Genomic DNA, 19065 nt, shown 5'->3' on the forward strand with positions numbered 1-19065 from the left:
CTCAATCTAAGTCTACTGCCTTCAGTAAGCAGCAGTGGAGAAGAAGCAACTCAAATAAAATGCTTTACCAGCTTTAAAACTAAAGACAAATCTATCCATGAACGGCTGAGTTTAGGTCAACACTTTTGAGACATAATTACCTTTAGAAAAATCTCTTAATCTTATAAAGAATATTATGACTGGATGTCTTGATGTCATCCTTTTAAAAAATAAATAGAAACATGGTACAGCAGAAACTGCCTTGGCCCAGCCTTACCTCTCTTTTGTTATGCTGAGCCATGAGTGCACTCAGAAGATCTTTTGTTAGAGTCAGAAACACTGTGACATGTGGTAAAGCAATGAGTCACTGCAGAACTTATCCAACACATTATAGTATAGAGATATGTGAGTTGACTATGAAGTCACAGAGACCATATACTAAGACATATACATACATAGGGGATCTGCTTAGCCACCATCTCATCATACAAGCTGGCGATTTCAGCATCATTCTCGTATCCATAGCGACACAGCTGGAATCCCAGGGACCAGTAAGGTACCATCACAGGCCGGCCAATCAACTAGAAAACAGAGAGAGAGGCACAATGGAGGTTGTACATAAAGTAGAAAAGGAGTTATATAATCTACCAATTATAATCCAGAAGACAAAGGTTCCTTTCCTTTAAGGAAAAACTCCTTATAGCCTGGAGTTTTACTTTAGATTTCTTTCTGATTCTTACATGGATAATTTAGAAATAAAACAACCAGACACATGCTGCCAGGTTCAGAGTATAATTTCTAGACCCTCCTAGATTATGACATTGGACAAAATGAAGTTATTTTGTGTTTATTTCTTAATGGTCAAATGGGGGATATTGGTAGCATCTATCCCATAGTGGGTTTATGAAGAATGAATTACATATGAAGTGATCTGACAGACATGTATGTGGCAATAGTTTTGCACATGTGTTGGTTAATTATTGTACAGTCAATATAACACCCTCCGTGCCATCATAGGTCAGTATTTTTGTCATCACCACTATTATGACCATTAAAAATACCTTCAACATCACAAAAATAACCCAGTCGTGGAAACTATGATATACTGATCACCATCACAGCTATCATCACTAGGGCAAGGAATGTGCTGCAGAATCAAATTAATTTATTCCTACCTCTGTGTATTGTTGAGTAACAATCTCTGGAGTTGGACCCAAAAACACATAGAAGTCCAGAATGCCTCCTATGGTTCTATATGTCAGGGCAGGCATAGGCTGGAAAGTCACATCTGAAAAGACAAAAAACATACAAAATATATAATCTAAATGCATCATCTTCACACTGAGAAAGAATCAGGTCTAAAACACTTACTAACATTTTTTCTACTGCAGTGTACTGACAGCAGATACTTTGCAGTTGACCCACACAGAACAAGAAGCTGAAGAAAAGTCCCCCAACCATGCAAGCATGGTTTCATTCTGGCGTATCCTGTAATGCTATTATGCTGCTTTGAATGCACTCAAATTTGTTATTATAAGCTTTGTTTTGCAATAGTTTATGATTCATAAACAGTATTAAAAACAGTGTAGTGATCGGCAGTATTTATTTCCTATAAGGTTCCTAGTAGTGACATTTTATACAAATAGTGTATATTGGCAAAACTACTGTGGATAAAAAAGGCAGTTAATTCCACTAAAGATGGTGCTCATATTGCACCAGTTTTGTATACATTCTTTTCCAGATTCTTGGCTATTTACCATCTTTGAATATATCGCAAAGATTGATCTATACAACCTCATTCTCCTAAAGTGAATGTTCTGAATCTCAGCTTCAAATTAATTCAACTTATGTAGCTGGCTTCACCAGCTGATGAAAATTATTATGAACTCACTCAATTCTATTGTATTGCTGTTTGTGGTTATTACCAAAAAAAAAAAAAATAATAAGTATTCTATGAGAGGCTGTATCAAAGACAGCTAGGTCAACTACATTATGGCATTATGCAAGAAAAACCAGCACACATAAAAACAGATAAAGGTAATGTCCTACCCATGGCATTGCTGTTCATCAGGAGGACTCCATGGGCACTGCCATCCTCCTCCAGCCCCATGTAGTAAGGGTGGACACCATAGGAATTCTTCTTGTACTATGAATCATAGGAGAAATAAAGATGTTAGAAGACTGTGCATGAGAAACAATCTCCACAGAAATTTGGTTGCTAGGTTGAGTCAGCTCCCTCTGTTCAGAACAGTGGAGAAAAGAAGGCACTTAAAAAATATGTCTATTTACCTAAAAGTAGAAGGGAATAATCAATAGACATCTATAAAGAAGAAGCACAAGCCACACAGTATAAAGGGAGGGAGAGAACATGGACCACAAACACTCTGCCCTTACCCCTGGAGGCTCATCCCTGGAAAACATGCCCCATGTGTTCCAGTTCATATCTATCTTGAAGGTTGTGTGCTCAGTTTCCCCAAAGCCATAGATGTATGTGGAGGGCAGGCGGGTGGAGATACGGATGAACATGTCATTGAAGGTGAAGCCGAGGACCTGAGAGTCCCAGCTGCAAAAGAGAAAGGAACATTTGTAAAAGAAAGTCTGCTTCTTAGAGGTTTACAGCCACTGCATTTGCAAGGACCACAGAGCCTTCTAGCTTAACCCTCCAATTTTAAAGTCTCTGCCCAACAAAATGTACAGTGGACACAATCATTCTTGTGTCACCATTAATTGTTCTCATCCACTGTATCTGTACTTCCCATTACTGTTATGCACAGTGTAAAGTAAAATCAGTTTGTCATATTTCCACTTCATACTCTCAATGCCTTCTGCTCTTGAACCCTGATGGCCCACTTTCTACATGTAGCCAGGCCTAAGATATGAGCACGTGACACAACCTCACATTCTTGCTCTCCTGCCTGCTTACTTCTCATCAGAGCCTCTGGTGAAGACTCCCAGGCTTATCCTGTTCTAAAGCTGATCTTGTACCCAAGCTTTGTCTCCTATCTTCATCCTCTTAGTTATCTCAATGAAATCCCTCTGTTTTAACTGATAAATATTCTCCAGTTTTTGGCTTACATAACGAATACACACATACATAGAACTGCCTTAGTAATTGCTCTTAGAGTATTAAAGATTCCCTCTATGAACAAAACACACTTTCTCAGATGTGGAGGTTAGAATGAGAGATTCCCTGTAGTTTCATGTATTTTGGATACTTAATCCCCAGTGGGGCACTCCTTTCCTCTTTGCAGTTCAAGATGCGAACTCTCAACTTTTCTGCTGCTACATCTACCTGCTACCTCTTCACCACCATACACTCTGACCCTCTGAATCCATAAATGCAAATAAACTCTTTTGTAAGTTTTCTTGGCCATTTTGTTTGTTTATATGTTTTTGTTTGTTTTGTTTTGTTTTGTTTTGTTTAGGTTTTATCACGGCCATGGAAAGTAACTGACACATCATAGATTTAACATAGGCAGGATGATGCTTGGTGCCAGATGTCTTCAAGGACAATGGAGCTGGTGAGGACTATTGAGAAGAGAAGTAACACAGACTCACACCAGGAACTTACATTACAGTGCCTGTACTCTTCCGGCGAATTTGAATACCAAATGGATTCTTCTTGATGAAGACATCATATAGACGGCCTTCAGGAGTGCTCGATGGGGTACTGGGGATGTTTAGAGGGACTGGGACTTCATAGCGACTGTGCTTGGGGTCATAGATCTAGGCCAGAGGAAATCATTTTGTGTAAAGACAAATGTATACTATTGCATGATATTGTACCATATAATTCAAAATTACATGTAAAGATTTTGAATTCCTACCTCACAAAATTTTAGAAATACCAGATATCCTAAGCATACTTAACAGATCACTGAATACCATATAAATTGGTCAAAGCATGACATTAATGGTGTAAATATTCACAGTTATTTGTTATTTCAAAACAACACTTTGCACAAGTATAGTAATCTAGAGGTAAATAACTCTTCATACTCTTAGTGTGTTTGACAGAGACTGGAGGTTGTAAGTACTGTCTTCTATAACTTTACTATCCAGGGGTTAATCAACCTACCAGATAACAATGTCCAATGTAATAGCTTAGTCTGGGTTCAGGTCTCATTATTATGGGCCTATATCTAGAACATTTGTTCATCTATTTCAGCATTGTGGTTAGCATCAAAATGTCATTCTGAAATTGGTGTCAGATTTATAAACATGACGTATTGTTTTGTATGTGAAGGTAGGGGACCCAAAAGTATGGAACTAAAAATAAATTTTGATTTAAAAAATTCCACTGAAAATGAAATAAAAATTAAGTAATTAAGGATCCAGTTCTACTATTGGTTCAATAATAACTCATGAGGAGGGGTCCTAAATTGGCCAAGGTTATTATCATGGAACACTTGTGAATCATGGAAAATAGTGGAGAAGAATTCAGCGCAGTTGAAGGACATGAACTAATATAACCTCTATAAAGGAAGGTTTATAAATACAGAGAAGAAAATGACTTGGGTCATTAAGGGGGGTTCATGAAAGAATTACAGGATGAATCTTAAAAGCTTTGTAGCAGTAAAACAAGTACAAAACCGAGAGCAAACAGTTCTGGTAAAGACACAACAAAAGCAAAGACTCAGAGTGTTAACATGGGCTCAGGAAGACATTACACATGGTGGGGAGAACTACTGGAGAACTTTGTGGTGAGTGGGGAGGAGTTGAGGCTGCACACCCAATCAAGTTCATTCTGATGAGGCCGCACACACACAGCAAATCACAATAGAGGACACAGAGCTCAAGTCCAGATGATTCTCAGACTCTGAGGGCTCCTTAGGCCTCAATCACTGACTTATATACTCTGCCAGCAGCATGTGATGCCTCACTATGTACCAGCCTGTGTGCAGTTCCAGTACCACCATGTGGAAATAAAATCCCTGTCTGGGAGTAGCTCACAATTTAATAAGCAAACAAACAACAGGACAGCTAGTCAATCTCTACTCCCTTGGTTTGATTAAACCATGAAAGGAAAAGCAATCACTTTCCTTTCAAAAACAACAAGGTAGTGACTCCTTGGGCAGCTCCCTCTTCTAGTCCATAGAAATGACTGAAATGCTCTCAAGGTTTCAAACAACCCACTGTTCCCCACTCTCTGTCTTATTCCAGAACCAACACAGCCATAATTGTCCTATCTTCCTAGTAGCCTCATCTACTTGGTAGATGTGTGTTCTCTCACAACCATTTCCCTTAGACACAGTGATTTTCTCAATTTGAAATTAAAAGTTGTCTCTCTATTGCATCAGACATCTAATTGATCTCATTATTTAGATAATAGTCTACAGTATATTACCATGAAAATAAAGTGTTTTTGTTCAGAATTTTGTAACACAAAGTAGCAAAGAGTACAGGAATGTGAGAGGCCCTGTCCACACCTGATAGTGCATACCTTAAACTGCAGCATTTCATTCTTGTGGTAGGTCACTTTCAGTTGCAGTTGATTCACGGGTGTAGAGGGGAAGGCATTGCTATAAGAAGAAGGCTTCAAGGAGATGTCCGCTGTGGCCCCAAGTGAGTCATACGTAATATTGCTGACTGAGTACAGCTCATTAACAAAGTAGCAGGGAGGGACCTCAGAAGAGTTGGATACCTAGAAAGAAAGTAAGTATACTGTATGAACAAGGATATGGAGTTATCAACCAGAGTTAGAAGAGACAAATTATCTAGAGAGAAAACCATAAGTATATTTGTTTATGTCTCTAGCATTTAAGTAAGTAGGTATTTAAATTCCTGCTCCGATGCAGAAATTATAGTAGTAAATCCACCCCACTCTTACCCACCTCACTTCTCAACCTAAATAGTGTGTATATGAAGCTTTTCTGTGGATTTTAATAAACTCATGTATAAGCGCTGTGATAAAGACATTGTAGATTATATTTCAAGGATGTTCAGTTTACATGAACATCTTCAACATGGTTACCTCCCAGATACAGCCACGGGCAATGCAGTTGGCCTCAGAAGCACCATGCTCATCTGGATAGCAATTAATCCTTTCCTCCTCCCTTATGATGGTGTCCCACTCAACCGTATATGCTTTTCCTAGCATGAGATGGATATCTGTGATGGTAGCAACCTGAAAAAATAGAAATTCATCATCAGTACAAAAGTCTTACAATACCTAAAACATTTTATGAAAATTAAGTATAAATCTATTTTTAGTCTATCCTTAAGTCCCACTTTTAATATTTTGAACAACACACTACAGCATATAAGGGCACAAGTGTAAATGTGCTTAGAATACAGTCAGTGGCATAGAAAAATATAACTCTTCTATAAAAACATTCTATATTTCATTGTCTAAAGAGATAGACCAAGGAAAACCTGTTATGATCACACATTTTTCATTCTACTCTATGGTCCACTTAACCACCATTTATTTTGTCAGAAATATTTTTATTCCTCTTTTAAAATTAAGCTCTTGTTTCTTACTCATTACCTCCCTATATCATGCCCCTCTTTGGTGTGGAGTGCCTAGTTTATAGGGTATATATGTAATGTAATATAACTTAGTAAAATATATATCCTCTTTGTATTGTCATAATAAAAAAATCCAATGTGATCAATATGCCATGTAATTGAATGTCTTGGTTGACTGATTTACCCAAATTTAAAAGATCCTTAAAACACTATTGATTCAGAACCCCAGATTCATGAGGAGAAGTCATCAGAATTGCCTTGGGAAAGGTTCCTCACAAGACTGAGGAAGTAGAGAAATGGAAGACAAGTCCCACAGAAACAGTGGATCCCATTACATCTGGAGAATACCACTTTCTAATCACTGTCTAAGTTAGTTAGCACCATCAACTCTTTTTCCATAAAATATTTTCTGTAAATGCCTATGATAGGGAACATATGATATGTCTTAATAAAGCTAAAGAAAAGGAAAGGAACATTAAAAGTTAAATAAATGAAAGCCCTGTAAAATTTTATTCATATGATCACTCTTTTCCTTCACCTTAGAGAACAAGCCATCAACTGAGTCTTTTCCTTGTATCCTGTCCCATATCCAGTTAAAGAAAACCAAACAAAAAGCAAGAAGAAAATAAGGATAGGGAAATCTGAAAACATGGTGACTCTGACATCTCTGGTTTTAACCTTCCTTCTTCAATACTCTATCCTCCTCATCTGGCCTCAGATGTGCTCCGGCCCTTCAGAAACCCATGTGACCTTAGCAAGAAGTAACATCATGACACCATGGAGGTTTGTGGAAACCTTCCTCACAAAAGGAATTCTTACCTTCAGGTTTGAATTGTAAGTGACTTGAGGAGACATTTGAAGGAGAACCCCATTCTGTTTCACTCTAACATTGCGAAATTCCTGTATCCCAAGGATTTTAATTTCCTGGAATTCCAGGTTATTGGGATCATTGTAGTTTGTACTTGAAATGGTCACATCCAAACCGTACTGAAACACACCAAGCATAATTATAAACAAATTACAAACATGTAAAACCACTAGGCCTTCCATCATTCCATCCTAGACCACACCCTTGAGCTGCTCTGAAGGCCTCTCAATTTCCCTGCTGCCGTATGTTGATGGGGATGCAAACTTATTTTCATATTCCAATGGGGGGACTCTCAGACCTTTTAGAGAATTGTTCTTTAGAATAATAGCTGATTGGCTTATTACTATTGCCTCTTATTGATAACAAAGTTAGTATAATGATTATGAATTAAGGAACAAACAACAATTATTTATTCCAGTAAATATTGATAATTAAATTAGAAATACAGAGCATATAGTTATTTTCAAGAAAATCCGACACAATAGTCACAAAAATATGCTACTCACTTGAGTGGCAGAAAATTCACTGAAAAGGTAAATTTTTTTGGCCACAGTGTCTGAAAGAAGAAAGAGATGTCATGTGGTTAGAATTATAAGAGGACAGGACTGTCATTGGATGAGAAGGAAGTGTAGGCAGGAACAGAGTTTTAGAAAGAGTAAGAGAGGAGAAACAATGAGAAGCCAAGGAAGTAACATGGAGGCAGATGTAGACATTCCTTTCTTTGAGTTTCTGCATAGATACAGTGTTATGAATATTTTATAAGAAATGGAATTGTACAGAATGACCTGACCCGTCTAGGTGTGCAGATTTTATCATACCAATTGGATCAGAGTTTATTGTGTGGTTCTTTTCTTTATGCAGCTACTCAACACCAAGGGAACTGTGAGAGGGTAACCACCACTGAAACCATGAAATGGCAACAGAAAATGTGAGCAGAGCTCCCGGCTAGCAGAGAGGAAGCTGGGAGGGAGATATTAACGAAAGATAAATTAATGTTAGCTCCATATGGCTCACTGGTGCTGGAATTAATGCCAGGGAGCAGCACAGTGAGATGCCAGGCAGCTCAGGGACCACCTGGGTCAGAATACACTTGGGGACAGCAGGAAGCCACTGAGATAAATTAGTGTTACTTTGATATGCTAATGGTAAGTGCTCATAATCAGGAATGTGTGTGCTATGCTTGCTGAGTATGCTTTTCATATCATCCATGTTCCCTGCCCCAAGGACTTGGAGGGAAGATATTTACAGTGAAAGTGGATTACATGAACAATCACGTAAACCTGTTTTGTAAAAATGAAGTGGGAGACTGTTAAACAGTTCTGACAGTGAATTCAGAAAGAGAGACACAGAGATAGAGATGAAGAAAGATGCTCTCTCTATCTGTGGTTTATCCATCGTGGCCTCTGACCAGTACAACCAGAAGCAAATGCTTTCTCTGGGATGCTACCACTAGGATGCCTGGTGAGATATTACCCACAGCTGAATGATCAGCAGGACTAAATGGACAGAGCCTGATGTGGATCTGCAATGGCCACACCCTCTCAAGGCACTCACCCTTTGACTCTCCATCATCCCAAAACAGCTCTCCTCTTGCTTTTTTGTCCTCATCCAGGGCAACGATCAGACCAAGAGGATTCTTGCGGCTGTGGGGAACAGATTCATACAAGATACAAATCCTTAGGGCTCAAAAGATTTTGACAAACATTTGAACCCTGTTTAAATTGGGTAAAGTTATTATTAGCAGCTGATGCTGTTTTCCTTCCAATACAAAGACAAGATTGGCAGGTGCTTCTTTCTCTAGTACCAATAGTTCACATGGCATGGAAATGCCCTAAAGCATTTCCATAAAAACATATGAAGGAGGCAGGAATATGAGGCCAGAATCAATGGGTACAATAAAAATGTAGCTGAAAGTATTATTTAAAAGGTAGATTATCAGAGAGGAAGAAATCTTCCTCCGTAGTGCTATGGGTGGGTATTTAGCATACATGATTAAGGAGGAGTATCAATTGCTATGAAAAAGACATACTTTTCCCTCCTAAAACAGCTTTTCCAATCAAGCAAAACCATTCAATTGGATCATATATAGAATGGCCACTTTCCTTATTTGATTACTTGTTATTTTGTCTTGTGAGACAAACTTAGATCACCAGGAGTTTGATAGCACTCACTCTGCCAGAGATGGGGATAGCCACTGACCCTAGCCTTTGAGAAAGAAATTGGAAGTGGGAATAGATGTAGCTCAGTGAAAATGCATTTTTCAAATATATATAGTCTTTTGCAAAGCATGATGGGTGAGAAGCCGAAATGCACCAAGATGGATGACTGTGGCTGGAGTGGAGTAGCATGCTCTGCCAGAGCGGGTCTGTGTACTGAAAGGACTCCAGGGAAACTGCTGTACGAGGCAAAGTGAAACTATGCTCTGTTATTTCTAAACACTCTACTCTGGCCGTGGAGATCTCAAGCCAGGTCATTGTTTTTATTTTAGGAAGGGAGAATTTAGTAGCTACGTGCAAAGCAGCCTGGTATATAACAATTAGAGGGGGAAAAAAACCAGAAGTCTTTGTTTTTATTTTCACAAAAAGCTAATCATTTGAAGTTTTAGGATAACAAATGTAGTTCAATAGGGAAACATCGGTTTCCAGATTCTCAGCATATTAAAATCAAATAATGTGCACATCTTCTACATATGAGTTGGGAACCTCAGCCAACCAGTGTATGTTCTTTAGTTGGTTGCTCAATCTCTACAAGCCCCCAAAAGTCCAGATTAATTGACACTGATGGTTTTCCTGTGGAGTTCTTATCCTCTTCAAGGCCCTCAATCCTTCTAACTCTTCCATAAAAGTCCCCAACCTCAATTCAGTGTTAGGCTGTGTGTCTCTGCGTTTGTTTCAGTCTGCTGCTGGGTGCATTCCCTCAAGAGAACACTTATGCTAGGTTTCTATCTGGAAGCATAACAGCCGATCGTTAATAGTGTTAGGGATTGTTGCTTGCCCATGGGAAGGGTCTCAAGTTGGACTGGCTATTAGTTGGCCATTCCCTCAGTCCCTACTCCATCTTTGTCCCTGTATTTCTTATAGCAGTTGGGCAGCTCGGTTTTCATGTGGGTCCCCCGACAACTGGAACAGAGACTGTCTCTAGAGCTGTTGCCTGTCTATGTAATCTGTACCCCAAATTGGTCTGCCTTGCCTGGCCTCAGTAGGAGAAGATGAGCCTAGCAGAGACTTGATGTCCCAGGGTGGGAGGAGAAGGAGAGGAGGCATGGGGGAGGAATTCTGTTACAGGCAGACAAGAAAGAAAGGCAGATTGGGATTTTTAATTAATTAATTAATTAATTAATTAAGTAAATCAAATAAAAGAATAGTTTCAGAAACACATAACAGAAACATGCAGCTGGTCAGTGAAATGCAAATGGACTCTAAAGCTGGACTCAGTGATGAGTAAATATCTGTGACATTGGTTAGGAGACTCATTATTATTATCATTATTATTATTATTACTATTATTATTATTACTATCATTACTATTATTATTATATAATTTTTATATTATTAAATTTTTAATATATTTTGATCATATTCTTTCCCTCCCCCAAGCCCTTCCAGATTTCACCCCTCAAGATCCAACTTTAAGTTTTTCCTCAAAAAAGCAAACAAAAAACCATACAAAAAAAGCAGAAAACAATAAATGAAACAAATAAAGCCACACCCAAAAAGAAAAAAAATAAATACCACACTGCAAAAGCACATATAAAAAAACCCAACAAACAAACAAACAAAACCCAAACAACAACAACAGAACTAAAAGTCTATCATATGTCCTGAAAATGAGGCCTGTTCTGGAGTAATTGACATACCCACTGTCACTCTATTGGAGAAACTGATTGTCCCTCTCCGTATATGTATATGTGTGTATGTGACACTTCAGTTGTTAACCTTTCCCCTAAAGCTGGATTTTAATTTGTCACAGGAAGGAAAGAAAAGGAAAGTGAAGGTTATCAAACGTGGATCCAAATCTAGACATGAGAATTCGTGGGCCAAGAGCAGAGAACCACCAACAGACAAGTGGATGAAGGCAGGTATGTGATCACCTAACTGGGTTTTCCCAGAATGGAGTCTTCCAAAGAAATAAGACTTTCAGTACCACTGCTGGCCAAGTCTTTGGAAACCAAGAATACAGAGCATTCTAGCTGTCGGTGTATTCTGACACATGCAGAGAAGTCGGGGAGGGATAGAATAAAACCCTTTAAAAACCAATGAGGGTACAGCTCTAGGTCATAAGCTTCTAGTAAAAGGTCAAGCAAAGTCAAAAAAGACACACTCCACTCCAGCACTTTTCAAACCCATAGTCTAGGGCAGACCATCCCAGAAATGACGTCCTTTGTCAGCCCTGTGCCCACTTAAAGAATCCCATGCTATACCTGGCTTCTGTGGTTGTGGCTGGCTGCTGTGTGGGGAAGATGTAACCCCCTCGAAGGTGAAGTCCAATCTTATCTTCAGGAAGTTCCATCTCAATGCTTTGCTTTCTCCAGGCCAATTGCTCTCCCTGAGGCAGGCAGATAAATCAAACACATTAGCTTCATAGTATGTGGACCTCCATCATGCTGAGTTCCCTATAGTACTATCTCTCTCCACTTAGCAGAATTACTCTCTATCCAGACCATCAACAAAAGAAAGGCAAAATGCAGCTCAGCTCCATTTTGCCATGCTGAGAATGATTGACGTATGCTATGAAAACTGATGCTTCTGAGCTAATCATCTGATTTCTCACCAAACTCCAATTGCCCATGAAGCTCTCTAGTGCTTGCTCATGAGAAGAGCTTTGTGTGTTTATATTGTTGCTGAATAAAAGTGTAAAGGTGACAGATTAGCTCTTCCAAAGCTGTGCTCGGAACTTACAGAAAACACTGCAAAAGTACTCCTCCGTGCATGAACGGTGGGTCCCTAGCTCTAGAGAGCCAGCCTCTCTATGCAGCTGCAGCTGCTGTCTTGAGTTTAAGAACAGTTCCAGCTACTTACCGTCTCGTAGTCATACCAAGTGGCATCAGGCACATATGCTTTCACTTTCTCTGCACCCTAAAATTAAATTTTAAAATATTATCCTCACAACCCAGCCTCTGATGACATAAGGATGTCTTAGTATAGAGCAGGGACTTCCCATCCATATTCGGAGAACATACAGTCTCCCCAACCCACATCCCCCATTATTGAACTATGGCATTTTTCTAGTACAAGTAAGTGGCAATCTGGATCAGGGTGGCCACAAATGGGCTGGATTGTAATTAGAAATAACAAAAATGATGATGAGATATACAGAGGGCATAATTCCAGCTTTCTGGGAATTGTCTCATTTAATAGTCTCTGTGCCTCATTATATTAGATGCAGTTATAATCCCTGCCTTTGGAGTTGAGAGGCCTTCATTCCCACCCAGGTGGCAACGATCATCTACTCTGAAAACTTTGACTTCAGAGTGAGTGTCGGCCTCTGCTTCATCGTGGCTCCAACATCTCAGAGCCACAGTAGTCAGCTATAATGAGGCTCGTTCCCAAATAGAAATCACCAGTAGGCGCCTTTACACTGATTGAGAACCTGCCTAGAAAAGGAGTCCTCTAAAGAAGAAAATGTGTATCAGATATGATACTTCAAAATTCTCCTGGATACTCTTCTCCATTGACCCAACTGCAGATACCAGCAGTGAGTTTGTAAGAGGGGTAGGAGATTGGAGGGGGAGGGGTAATGAGCAGGAACAGAGGCAGAGGCTGCCTGCTTGCCTCCATGAGAACACTTGCCTGATCCAGGACAGGAGTGATGAGGAGACCTGGTCCCCACAGAAATTGACGGTCTATGCCCCAAGTATTGCTGTCTTCATAGAACCTCGATATCAAAGAGATAAGTCACAGAGAGGTGAGTCGGTGCCCCCGAAATCTCCCTTACAATCTAACCAAAGCATATAAGCTGCCCGAAAAACACCTACGATCATCACTGTGTGGTACCTACACCTCCCTCCACCCCATGCAGATCTCTGTCCCCAGCCCATATACCTTTTTTCTCTTCCCCTAGGTGACACAGAAATTCCTGTTCTGGTATTTATTCTAGGCAGATCTCAGGCTGTGCTATTGTTTACTGTATCTCCCACTGAAATCTAAGTAAGACAACCTAACATTTTACGACCAGCTCATTGTCAAAAAAGCTCTGGGGCTAGACCTAGCAGCTCAGTGCCAGAATTCCCAGATAGTGGATGTCAGAATGATCATAGCTTCAAGTCCCTCCTGAGCTCCAGAAAAGGTATAGGCCTACCTAAGAGATTTAACAAATCCTGTCTCAAAACAAAAAGTGTTTAAAAAGGATTGACTTATAGCTCAGTGGCAGAGTACTTGCGGACTATGTGCAGGGCTCAAAGTTCACCCCTCGGTCTTACCCTCCACCCCCACCCCCCAAGCACAGCAAAAGTAAAGAACTGCAGCAGATCAAAAAATACCAGAATACACAACATTTTAAATTTTTCATTTTAAGATATCTGTTTTTAAACAAGTGATTACCGTTTATAATTTTACCCCAGAAGTGATCATGAGTGTGTGTGCATGTCTAAGGTTCAAATCTACAACACATACGTGAGTTGGCATTATTTTAAAAAGGAAAGTTTCCCAAGAAACTGCCTGCTGAGTTAAATCAGAGGTTCCAACTGGCTTGCTAACAAGAATAATGGAATTCTCAGGATTGTTTCTGAGATTTTTACCTGCTTACAACTTCCCTTATTCCTAGACACTCAACAGAATCCTAGCATCATAACACACACACATAGTACACAGCCTTGTTTTCATATCTTTCAGGTTAAACCAAAAAGAATAGAGAGGGGTAGGTAAGAGGTAGATTTCCTGCCCAGAATATGCAAAGCCTTGGGACTTATCTACAGTGTACACACACACACACACACACACACACACACACACACACACACACACACACTCACTCACTCACTCACTCACTCAACTGAATACCTTACCTTGCTTGGGTGGTTTTATATTTTACTCTGGTATTCTGACACAGTCAACAACCCTCAGCTTGTATTAAGAGAATGTTCGGAGAACTTACTCATGCAGAAGAGGTCTAGCTACGGTGTCTCCCCGGCTGTGTGCTCTGTAGAAAAGAGTGTAGAGGTAAGGCAGCAGCGTGTAGCGGATGTTCAGGTAGTGCCTAGATGAGTTCAACAGCAAGGAGTCAGGTCCAAAAGAGGCAGGATCTTGGTCCTAAAAAAAAAAAAAAAAAGGAAGAGTTTGCCATTGTGAGCTGATTATGAGAAAGCTGCTCACACCGAGAATGACGTCAGAGAGCATGCAGCATCAGAGAGCATGCAGCATGACCCAGAGTTTCATGCTGTATGGTCTGGGGCTTCAGTTTCCCTTTGTCTCTGAGTGACACAGCTGGAGAACCGAACGGTGACACTGAATAAGCTGCCATTGCAACTTACAACTCAACCTATCCCGCTGACATGTTAGAACTGCCCAGTTAAGAGGCATAGTTAACTAACTAATTAAGGCGTTGTTAAATAATTTTGAAATGTTTCTCCACCTTCATTCTCATTACAAAAATGAGCGATATAGGAAGAGGTTTTATAAACTCTTGATGTCTCATCATTACCGTTTTTTCTTTTTAGCTTTCTGGAATTTCCACTTTTGTTTTAATGATGTGATAAGCCCCTGTCAGCTTCCTAGCATCTGACTAACCTCCTACTCTGTGACACGTCCCTCCGGCTGCCTTGTAAGGGGTTTGCTTTGTGCCAGCTGCTGAGTCAGCTAGTTATTTTAATTATTTATTAAATATTAATTAAATATTTATTGGATTCAATTACTCTAAATATTTGATTATTAAAACGTTAAATATTAATTAAATTATTCTCTAAAGCAAGGTATTTATCTGTATTTCTCATCTGTTGATTTTTAAAATAACTTTGCTAGGTAACACAGGCTAGTCTTGAACTCCTGATCCTCCTGCCTCTACCTCCCTAAGGAGCTGGAATTACAGATCTATTGAGCGAGGCTCAATCTCAAACTCTTAACCCTTTGCTTAAAGGTCAACTGGTTTAGTAAGAGAGTGGGGAGTCTTTTGGTTTTTGGTTTTCAAAACAGGGTTTGTCTGGGTAGCCCTGGCTCTTCTGGAACTCTCACTGTAGCTCAGGCTAGCCTCGAATCCAGAGATCCATCTGCCTCTGCCTCTCAAGTGCTGGGCTACCCTCACCCAGCATCAGGCTGACTCTTAACATCATTATTTAAATATGTGCCTCCAGATTCTAGACCCAAGGGAGCCAGCCATTCACACAAAAATGAGCAACCAGTAACTATTTTTTAAATTAAACTTGTTCTGATGAGAAACTGGAATATTGGGACATTCTCTGATCAGCAAGTCCTCATTCATGGCCAGTGGGTCCCAAGTCAGCATACATGCAGTATATTATAAAGCTGGCTCAGCAGATTTAATGGTGGGAATACAAACAGATTCAGCTGTACTGCACATCCAGTGTACTTTGATTGTATAGCTGCGTACCTTGAAACCTTGGCCGTTGTGATTCCGGGAAAATGGATAAAACGCCCCCAGCTGCATCCAGCGCCTGCAGAGCTCCTCATATGTGTCCTGGGCAAAGCCACATATATCGGCCCCTACCTATAAAAACACATGGACAACATGTTTATGACACTCCCACCCCTTCTGCTGTTTTCTACCAGGGACTTTTTAACTGAACTGTGTTCAAAGCTTTTACCCAGAAGGTTAATGTGGTGTGTCAGGAATGAGCATTTAGCCCATGTCCACATCACGGTTAGATGAGTCCTTTCTTGCTGTTTTATTAAACCGATGGAGTGCTGTAACTTTTCATGGATGGTAGTTGCTAGTGCCAATATTATTGGAGCACATCCTTTTCTGAAGCCTGTCTCTGATCACGTCACTCACCTCAACTAGCTCTCCACAGTTTCCTTGCCATCCCTTCTATCAGATCTTTAAACAGGTTGCAATCTACCCTTGCAGATGGCCTCCTGCTCCAGTTTTCCACTGTGATCTTAGAGGCACACCTACCATCCCCTTTAAGTCCAATTTGCTTGAGATTATTTCATGGTCTTAAAATGAGCTTCTCCCTGGCTCCCCTGGTTCTACTTAAGCACCATCTTTTTTAGGGGGGGTCATTTGACCTCCTTCCTGACTCACTCTGTCCCTTATAATCATATCAAGTTAATAAATATCCTGATCAGAATCTCTCATAATGCTTAGTATGTGCATTCCTTTGGGATTTTGTCCAGGCTTGCCATAATTATTTGTTTGCATGGGTGCCTCTGTATTCTGTTCTTGTGTGCCACCCATACTTCATTTAGTATCTGGAACACAGTAAGCACTCAATAAATGTACTGATGAATTTGAGTAAGCACATGCTATGCGGTAGACTTGTTTGCATGTCTGGGAACTAGTTACATAGGTGTGTTCTGTGTATGCATGCATTGAATTAGTTACATAGGTGTGTTCCATGTGTGCATGCACCCAATTGGTTACATAGGTATGTTCCATGTAACTCATTCATCTGATTAGTTACATAGGTATGTTCCAGGTATTCATGCATCTGATTAGTTACATAGATTTGTTCCATATATCATAGATTTGTTCCATATATTCATGCATCTGATTAGTTATATAGGTGTGTTCAATTACATAGGCATGTTCCATGCATGCATGTGTCTGGTTTAGACTACAGAAATAGCGTGCTTTTTCTGTGTCAGACACTTAAGAAGAATATTTCAGGCACTATCAAGGTTGCACTTTCTATTTGCATCCTGCAGCTCAGACAATGTACTTATGGTGTCAGGCCCACAGTGATGGTGATAAAGAATGACGGTAAAGTCCTAGGCTATGTCAGACTTTTTAGTATGAAAATTTGTCAGAAGGAAAACTTCATGCAGACTGAGAGTCATAAGAGAGCTTGGCAAAAGGACTCACCATTGGGATACCAAAGAGGTTGAACTCGAGCATGCCTGGGATGGACCACTGAAGGTCCTTCCAGGTGGCAGTGTTATCTCCTAGCCAATGGGCTGCAAATTTGCCAGAACCAGCGAAGGTAGAACGTGTCAGGATGAAGCTTCTCTTGTCTGGGAACACGGTCTTCACAGCTCTGGGAAGGCAGATTTAGGGGTCAGTGAGGAGATCAGCTGGTAGAACAACAGTAGCAAGAAAAGTAAAAACCAAATATCTCATTCTCTTCTGTTCCTTTCTTCAAAAATTGTTAAAGGGATTGTTAAAAGAAAGTACCAGAGCATGAGTTCATGTTTTGTTTAGCATAATTTCCTACAACTTCAAAAGCAGCCTTGAAAGTGTTGAGAGCTAGAGGTCTATAAATTTCATAAAACAGAAGCAAACTATAACCTAAGTAAAAAATACATTTAGTCTATCACAAGACCAAATAAACAAAAGAAAAGTGGACTTTTCAACATTACTTTTGAAAGTTATATGTAGAAAGACACTTTGGTAATAATTTTTATAAGAAAGAATGTTTTAAAATTGAATATAATTAATGTGTGTATTTTGTAACTAAATGCATAAAATAAATTTTAGTTAAAGGTCTTCATATGTACGTACTATTAAAAACCTAAACATGGGTAGCTTTGTAGCTCAACGGTAGAGCACTTGCCTATAAGTTAAAGCCATGGACTCATCTCCTGCACTGAATAAACAAGACTGTGAAACTTTTCCATTTTTCTCAAAATGGCTAAAACTAAACCTGTTACTTTATTAATTCATGAATATGCTCTTGGCCTTGTTTCTTACTCTCGGTGTTAAGTAAGAAGACCAAATTCTCATTACATTTTATTATTAGGGAAATCAATTTCACATAGTAGAAGTCTGTGGGTCCAAACTAAAACTCGTGAATATCTACAAGTTACTTAACTCTCTATATCCTTTATTTTACAAATGGAGGAAGACAGAGTGCATAAAGAGAAAGGCTTAAATGTTGCTTACAGTATTTTAGATACTTGACTTTGAATAAATGTCTTAATAGTTTTCTTCTGATTTTCTATTAATTTGTCTACTCATTTGTTATCTCATTTTTTATATATTAAGCAAATATGTGTTGAATTTCTTATCCTCTGCGTGCCAGTTTTTCATCAGTAACCATATCTTTTTAATATTTGCGAAAGCTTAAGTATATATGTGAACCTGTATATATTGGATATGTACACATTTTATGCAGGTGCCAGAAAGGACCAGAAGAGTGAATCTGATTCCATGAAACTGGACTTAACAGGCAATTGTGAGCCACCCAACATAGGTTCTGGGAATCAAATAAAGATCCTCTAGGAGAGCAGCACATGTTCTTAGTTGTAAAAACATCTGTCCAGGACTGCCACCCGGATCCCAGTTCACCCTTTATTTATACCTTTAATAAACACTATATATAAGCCACCAAGCCTCTAACAGATCCATAGTTTGATCACATATAAATCCAGGATAATAACAGACTCACTCTGCTGTGGCAATGGCCATGGAGTAGCCGTACAGATTGTGAACGTCATACTGCTTTCCCCAGTGCTGAACTGCGTCCATGCAGAGAGTCTTAGAGAACAAGCTCCTATCCAGGACCTCTGCAACAACACAACAAATCACCAGTCAGGGAAAACCTTACATGCCAATTTCTTGCTTAACTACAGTATAACTGGCAAAGATGGCTGCACTGGGCAGACCTTAATTGTGGCCCTCCTAAAAACAAACATGCT

At 39.6% G+C, this 19065-nt stretch overlaps 1 protein-coding gene across 1 annotated transcript in view; it reads right to left on the reverse strand.

Moving 5' to 3' along the window:
• The window catches only part of MGAM (maltase-glucoamylase), a gene marked incomplete at both ends in the record, with an annotated part of 194548 nt that overhangs the window by 155644 nt on the left and 19839 nt on the right, over window positions 1-19065 (reverse strand). Inside the window, 17 exons of the mRNA XM_080932402.1 lie at window positions 435-560; window positions 1155-1267; window positions 2029-2125; window positions 2374-2542; window positions 3551-3705; window positions 5423-5623; window positions 5954-6106; window positions 7270-7437; window positions 7825-7874; window positions 8873-8961; window positions 11739-11863; window positions 12337-12393; window positions 13108-13192; window positions 14411-14565; window positions 15860-15976; window positions 17294-17465; window positions 18816-18933. Of these exons, the coding sequence (XP_080788528.1) occupies window positions 435-560; window positions 1155-1267; window positions 2029-2125; window positions 2374-2542; window positions 3551-3705; window positions 5423-5623; window positions 5954-6106; window positions 7270-7437; window positions 7825-7874; window positions 8873-8961; window positions 11739-11863; window positions 12337-12393; window positions 13108-13192; window positions 14411-14565; window positions 15860-15976; window positions 17294-17465; window positions 18816-18933 (2150 nt within the window). The remainder of the gene's footprint in view (window positions 1-434; window positions 561-1154; window positions 1268-2028; window positions 2126-2373; window positions 2543-3550; window positions 3706-5422; window positions 5624-5953; window positions 6107-7269; window positions 7438-7824; window positions 7875-8872; window positions 8962-11738; window positions 11864-12336; window positions 12394-13107; window positions 13193-14410; window positions 14566-15859; window positions 15977-17293; window positions 17466-18815; window positions 18934-19065) is intronic.

This window comes from Micromys minutus, assembly GCF_963924665.1.
Source record: "Micromys minutus genome assembly, chromosome: 18".
Lineage (NCBI taxonomy): Eukaryota > Metazoa > Chordata > Mammalia > Rodentia > Muridae > Micromys > Micromys minutus.